Consider the following 7,687-nt stretch of genomic DNA (forward strand, 5'->3'; position numbering starts at 1 on the left):
GGGAGTCAGGAGGAAAGAGCACCCAGCAATGCCAGTCTCATGCACACAGCCATGGTGGTGTCAGCTGCCCTCCTGTCTGGCCTCAATTACCTACACTGAACATGACCTTCCAGCACAAATCAGTCTCTTCTGTGTGGGATTTTCTCATGAGCATTTACTCTGACTTGGAATAAACCCCATGGAGGAGAGAGATGCACCTGTGAACAGGGGCAGCAGCCTGCCCCTCTGCAGCTTCTGCAGGTGGAGACTCACACTGGAGGGGCTGCAGGTGGTGCTGTGGGTTCTTCAGAGAAGGTCAGGAACAGAGCTTCCATCTGAGAATCAGATGAACTAAAAAAATTCTGGAGTTTCTACTGAGAGTTCACATTCCCCAAAGAATTATAAGATGTTCTGCGTAGTTGTCATCTCCCTACAGAAAAAGAAAAATTCTCTGAATTCCCTCTGTGGAGGACAGCAAAGATCAAGTCTGACACTCTCTGGGGGAAGAGCCCTGGGGACCAGGCAGGGCGGCTGCTAGCGCTGTGCTGTTTCTACCTGAAGTTGCAGGGATCTCAGGAGCTTTAGCCCTGAGACAGACACCACCAATGATGGCAGGCAAGCTCTTGAAATGATTAGTGTTGTGAATGCCTTCTTCTCTCCTTGTTGTAGAGGGTGGGATTCCATGGACCTTCTTAGGTTGATCCTGAGAGAGAACAGGCCTCCAAGGCCAGGATATTTCACCATCTGCACTCAGGGCTCATAGGTACAAATGAGAATGCATTAAAATATCCATGAACAACAACTACTGAGTCCTTCTTAGGTTTCAGAAATTGTGCCAAGTACCTTATAGTGACACCACACAATTCAATATGATAATAATTTCCCTTTTACAGATGTGGAGCTTGAAGTTTGAATGCACTGTTATATGAGTTCTCTTAGTGTGGCCTGGGGACCATAGGGAATCTCTGAGAACTCTTCAAGGCTCTACAAGGTCGGAAATGCTTTCACAATAATGCTCAGACACTTTGCCTTTGTCTCCTCACTCTCTCGGGAGTGTGCAGTGTTCTAGACCGCTCTGCCTGGTTTTAGGAATTGTATCTCGACCCCTTGTGGCTAAGGGCGAGGGAGGACATCTGGAATGGGAGCTGCAGGGGACAAAGCTTATCGCTGGTAGCAAAGGCTGCCTCAGTTTCCTCTCCCTGCCCCCAAAGCTTGGTCGGAAGTCAATGAGGGTAAGACTTCTCACAGCGGGGTGCAACCTAAGCCAGACTCAATCATTTGGGAGGCCTTCATGGAAGGACTGGGTGGGCGGGTGCTGCAACAAAGAGCAATGGACTCTTTCCCCCTGGCTTTGACAAAGCCTGAGTCCCCATGTTCTCTGGGAGAAGCACTTCCTGGCTCTAATGCCCTTAACCCTGAACACCTGATGTGGAAGGGTACAGCTCCTTGCCTTGCCAGAGATTTTCTTGAGCCACAGACAAACCACGCATTCTACAGGAGCCAAGTGCACTGTGTTATAGCTCTGTAGGAAGGTCCGGAGGGAATACCTCTGTCATGATGGCTACTGACACACAAGTTGTTGATCAGCTCCTCTGTGAGCACAAGCAAAGTAGAAAAAGACAATAAGGTGAAAACAACTCGTTTTCCTTTTAAACATTGCCAATGGTTTTAGATGCTGTTGCATCTAAAATTTTCCAGGTCAAGAAACCAGGTGGGTTTTGTTTGTTTGTTTTATTGCTTTTGGTTTTTGTTTTTATCTAAGAAAAAGCCTGGAGCAAATACAGTAAACAGACAGGGACCTGAAATGAAGATATAAGTGACCACTGTAGCCACGTATTGAAGAAAGATCGACAGTGCACAAAACAAGGGGGAAAGTTTCATAAATCTACATTTCCGTTCTTCCATGAAGTGAAGATTATTGGGGATTGCAAAGAACAAGGTCCTTGAATAAGGGTGAGAGCAGCCTGGTTAACAGCGTCCATCTGCCAGCATTGAGATCTGGAATCTCCAAGGTGGACATGAAGAGTAGGAGTCTCCTACTCTAAGCCTTTGTTTTCACCCGTGAAATAGTGACAACGGGGATGTAAAGGCCTGGCATGAGGAATGCGGGTAATGAAAGCTACACAGACTGGGAGTTAAAGGGCAGATGTGAAGACCAAGACCATTGGCCTGGTAGATGTTAGTTGTTAAATATGAGTTGTTATTAATAGTATCAAACAGACCAGAAAATTCAAGGGGGAATATAAGTCACTGGGATTAGAGAGCCAGTGAAATCATGGTAAATTCTTTCAGATTGAAATTGCTTTCCTTTTTTGGTTAATTTTTACTTAAAGTAAAAAGCACAATGTTATAATTTCATTTCTATTAATAATTTATATGCTATTTTTAAAAATTAAGTGTTCAAAGAAATTTAAAGAAATCTAGGAATCTTTTAAAGAAACGTCACTCCCGACTGGAGAAGAAAATACAGGATTTAAAACTCAAAAGGCACTTTTGCCACACAAACTATCCCAATGGGAGAGAGAAGGATGGAGAGAGAGAGGAGAGGGAGCGCAACTACTGCATGAAAAGGGAGGGGGCAGATCTGGGACACATAACACTGACAAAAACAACAAGCGTGTCACGCAGAGTGAGCGCCCTGGGCTGTCGTGTGGGTGCTGCAGATTGGTCCGATGTTCATGCTGAATAATTATTTACCATCTCCAATAGTTACTTTGACCCCACGAAGTACCACAGTTTCAAAAACAAATGTGGACTCTTCACGCTGCAGCCTGGACTCAAATCCCAGCTCTGCTCCTTGCCACTCTCTGGGCCTCTCTGCTCCTCCACTTCCACACCTGTAGAAATGACATGAATTGACTGACATGAGACACTTAATAAGTTCCTAGAGATACATTAGGGATTTTAACAACCGACATTGGAGAGAAACTTCTGGATCCAATAACCATAAGGAAACAGGTTACATGCTTAATATTGCTGCATTAAAAAACAGACCAGACAGAAAATCTTAATGGCGACAGACAGTGGATTTGACCTGTAAGAGTAAGTCACTTGGCTTCTGGATAAGTGAGGCTTGGGGCCTGTCTGGTGACACAGTGTTCCCATGACCTGCAGGGACAAGCAGGAAACAGGATGGGGAGGGAAGATCAGAGTCAGGGTAACGAACTGCCTATCTGTGACATGGGTGGGGTGAGGGAGGGATCATTGCAGGAAGAGGGAGCTGAGTCATGTGGCCAAGAAAATCTTGCTAGCTCTGCAGCCAGATCACTTTCTCAATGGGTGGCTGGCTGATTCCACCACTATGACACGGTCATAGCCAAGTCAGGAGCTGCCAGCCACATGAGGAAGGGGAGGAGGGTCCTGGAGGTTCAGAGGCATCAGGGCCACACCATGGGCAGAGGGAGCAGCCCCTGGTGATGTTCTCAGGTCCCTGGTTGTGGAGACAGGCCTAGGTCTACACATGCAAGGCGTATTTTCACCAAGACTTAAAGACAGTCATTTCATTCACCCTCTTTCCCATCTCCCACCTGCAAACCCCACCTCAGGGCTAATGAACATTCATTACTTACAGTGGTATAATCTATGTTCTGTTCTCCAAACATGGCCTTGGACTTAGAGGAAAACTCATGGAGGGGGAAAGAAAAGGGATTGAATCTCCTATGAAGGGGACTTCTTGGTAGTGAAGGCAAGACACAGCTCTCATGAGAGAACTTGATGATTGACTTGCTTTTGCCAGCAAAGGCCTTTTTTCTATCTTCACTGGGACCCACTTCCCTCCTCACAGATGCAGAGGATGACTCAAGGACAGACCCTGGGGATTTACATCCACTCACACTCTCGCCAGAGAGATTGAAAGGCTTTGCTACCCTCCTGTGGTGGTGAACCAGTGAGTGCATGTCCCACGTCCATGCATTTTGCTTTCTCAGTACCCCAGGGGAATTGGTGTGTGTTCACTTGGGAGTTGTGAGTGTGAACGTGTGCATGTTTCGGATTGGGTGAGGCCAGGATGTCTTTAAAGTATTCAAGCCCCGGCATAGAAAATAAAAATTAAGCCATAAATTACTTTTCCTCAATATTTATTTTACAAGTCTTAAATTGCCCTACTCTAAATTCTTCCTGTTTATTTGTAGAGGTGAGTCTGTGATCTCTTGATCTCTCGTGGTAGGGGCCTCAGGAAATCTGTTTAGAGGCTATCTCAGAGAAATCGTTACCTCCCAGAGAGAACACGTGACTTCCAAATAATCTATATGCATTGCTCACACACAGTTTTGACCTTGAGATTTAGGTATACCTCTCCCTTAATTTTCTGTAGTTTACACTCCATTTCAAACATCTCCAGATTTCTGAGTCACATTTTTTTTCTTTCATCATGTGTTAAAGCCCACAACTAAAATGAAAAATGGATCTCTTTCTCTCTCACTGATAACGTTCAATTAGCGGAAAGTCCTACCATTCTAACTCCCTAATTGTGTCTTAGTTGAGTTCTCTAGAGAATCTTAATTCTGAAACTGTGCCAGAAGGAGCCCTACACAATAACAGCAGTATGTTCAATCTACTGGTGAGCAGAAAACATATTATAATATGTAAGAGTAGACAAATTATTTTTTTCCTAAAAATAATCTGTGTCCAGTTAAGTCTCACACCATTCACCTCCATATTCTCCAGCACATACTCTCTGCCCCAGTCAAGGCCTCCTCCCCAATACTGCCACTCTTCAAATTTTCATTTCTCGTCATGAGTCTGTCTCGTCCCTTCATCACACACCTGAGTTCAGACACAACCCCTGTCCATCAGAGCACTCTCAGAGCCTTCTTGACCTGGCTCAGCAGGAGCTGGACTCCCTGTGTCGGACTGAATGCTCTTGTTGTAATGCCCTTCATGGTTGTGGTGATCTGACTTTCTTTTTTACTTTTAACATTTTCACATTGTTCATCTTTCCTATATTTTACAAGCAAAATAAGATTATTATAGAAAATAAATTTCACCCATCAATACCCAAAGAGCTAAGGATAATGATTTGGTGCATGTTCATTTAGATATGCATAATTACCATTTTTAATTCCTTTAAAAATTTTAAATCCTCACTAGGGGATACGTTCATTGATTTTTCGGAGAGAGAAGTGGGAGAGAAAGAAATATCCATTGGTTGTCTCACAAACACACAATGACTGGGGACCAAACATACAACCTTTTGGTGTAGGGGATGATGCTCCAACCAACTGAGGCACCCAGTCAGGGCACCACATTGATTTCTTTTGATGAGCACAATACAATGGCATTTAACACTGCTCACAATGGGTACCAAGAGACGTCATAGGTCATCATATTTTTTAAAAAAATTTGCTGCTAATTTCTGAGACACTTAAGTATTTCGCTTTGATGTAGTTTAAGTGTTCAGTTTTAATTAAACGTATAATTTGAGAAAAGTTTTGAAGAAGTCTCTATACACCTTTCCCACTACTTCTTAACTGTGGTCTATCACTTCATAATTGTGTTGGAGTTTCATGCCAAATGGTTTTGTAACTCACCTCACATCTCTTACTTTAAAAAGCAAATTATTACTGATAATGTATAGCCTCTTATCATTGGTCAAACAGCCATCACGGCAATTACACAGTCTGATCTTATTTGTGAGAATGTTCTCAATTTTGGTCATGTCTCATAGGAGTCAAGTGACCAAACCAATGAGAGATAATGTTAATTCTCCCGGGGACATTCAGCTATGTCCATTCTGTCTTCTTCCTCTCGTCCCCACCATCCCGGATCTACACCTGCACTGAAAAGGCAGAGAAACACAACAGCAGAGAAAGTTCCAATGTGTCTGTGTGTTTCACCTGACATCCTTCAGGATTCTCTTCTTGTTGTTAGTTCTGTCAGAGTTACACCCTTAATCTTCTTTCCCCTGAAGTCCTGGATCCTGCTCTTCTTAATTTAAGTTATTGATGCCTCAGAAAACATCACTGTCATACTCATATGCATGAAAACAACCAAATTTTTTAAATGTAGACCCATTTTTGAAAATGACCATTGCCAAATTTAAAATATTTCAATAATTGATATATGATTGTAATTATAAATCAACTCCTATATTTTATGAATTCTACCAATACCTTGCTTTATACAATAAAATTTTGTCTGCAAATGCTGATTATGAAATACATAAACTTATTTCATCTTATTCAGAATATCCCTCATGACCATATTACAAGTGCATGCACCAAGCAGAGAAGTGGAAGAAGGACTCATTTCCTTGTGCAGCATCGTTGTAGAGAGGGAGCAAAATGGGCTTTCTCAGGAGAGAGTCACAGGAGAAGTTCAAGAACAGGAAAAGGATGCCCTAGGCCTAGAGCATGTCTCTGTATTCCTGTGCACATATTGGGTAGGGAGACACATTGGGTCTGTATATATTCAGTTATTTTTTATCAGTGAGGTTCTCATTAAGGTCTCTCCTTTTCCAGCCTCCTTCTCAAAGCAGCATTGACGTCTCTGTTCCTCAGACTGTAGATCAGGGGATTCAGCATGGGATTAAAAAGGCTGTGAAACAGGAGGAGGTAGTTATTGTGCTCCTCAGAGTCCCCATATAGGGGTCCAGCATATGTAATAATGGCTGTGCCATAAAAGAGCCCCACTACACATAGATGGGAGGAACAGGTGGAGAAAGCTTTCCAGCGCCCCTCTCCTGACTGGATCTTCAGGATAGTACATAGAATGTGACTATAGGAGACCACAATAGTGGACACTGGTCCCACCAGAACCACCACTACCCCAGCAACAATCACAACCTCGTTAAGGTGTGTATCTGCACAGGCAAGATTGAGAACAGCCAGAAGCTCACAGAAAAAGTGATTCACTTTCTGGGGTCCACAGAAGGGCAATGGTAAAAGTAACAGGAAATGTACTAGGGCTGGGAGGACCCCTATAGTCCAGGAAGTCACTGCCAGGGTGAGGCAGACTCTCCAGCTCATTATGGTAGAATACCGAAGTGGCAGGCAGATGGCAACGTACCTGTCATAGGACATCACCACCAGAAGAAGACATTCGGTGCTAGCAAAAGTCATGAAGAGAAAGGTCTGTGTCATGCAGCCAGCATAGGAGATGGGCTGGGCTGGGCTCAGAAGGTTGACCAGCATCTGGGGCACTGTGGTGCAGGCAAAGGCTATGTCGACAGTGGCCAGGTGGGAGAGGAAGAAGTACATGGGGGTGTGCAGTCGGGAGTCGAGTGAGATGAGTCCCAGGATGATCCCATTGCCCAGCAGGGTGAAGGCATAGAAAATGGAGAAGATCCCAAAGAGGAGCACCTGCATCGTTGGGCTGAGGAGAAATCCCACTAGGAGGAACTCTGTGACAGAAGTCTGGTTGCCTCCCATTTTCCTGGGATGGAACAAAGGAGACGGTTCATCAAGTCTGAGTGCCCAAGGGAGGTGTTTAACATGGTAGACCTGTGTATGTCATTGTCTCTTCCCTCAGAAAACATCTTCAGTGACATTTCTGTCCTGTTCATCAGTTACTAAGTGAGTACTATCTATATATGGCAAATGACAGAGAAGGAAATTTTTTCACCTTGATAAATTAAATGCCAGTGTTCTATTACACTGTTCCATGAATCTTACCTTTATTTCCAAAGTTCCACCACAGTCCCTAACACGTTAACACGCCTGCTCTGCACACTTTCAGAGTGCACACTTTCAGTGGACACTTTCCTCAGTCA

General features: G+C 44.0%; 1 protein-coding gene across 1 annotated transcript; it reads right to left on the reverse strand.

The window, feature by feature from the left end:
- Nucleotides 1–6,416: 6,416 nt before the first annotated feature.
- On the reverse strand, nt 6,417–7,346 carry LOC118978682 (olfactory receptor 2A25-like). The gene has a single exon (XM_037034269.1). The coding sequence runs from the start codon at nt 7,344–7,346 to the stop codon at nt 6,417–6,419; it is 930 nt and encodes a 309-aa protein (XP_036890164.1).
- Between the last annotated feature and the right edge of the window lie 341 nt (nt 7,347–7,687).

The sequence above is a fragment of the Sturnira hondurensis genome, unplaced genomic scaffold (genome assembly GCF_014824575.4).
Source record: "Sturnira hondurensis isolate 20B ecotype Veracruz unplaced genomic scaffold, ASM1482457v3 Scaffold0022111, whole genome shotgun sequence".
Taxonomy (NCBI): Eukaryota; Metazoa; Chordata; class Mammalia; order Chiroptera; family Phyllostomidae; genus Sturnira; species Sturnira hondurensis.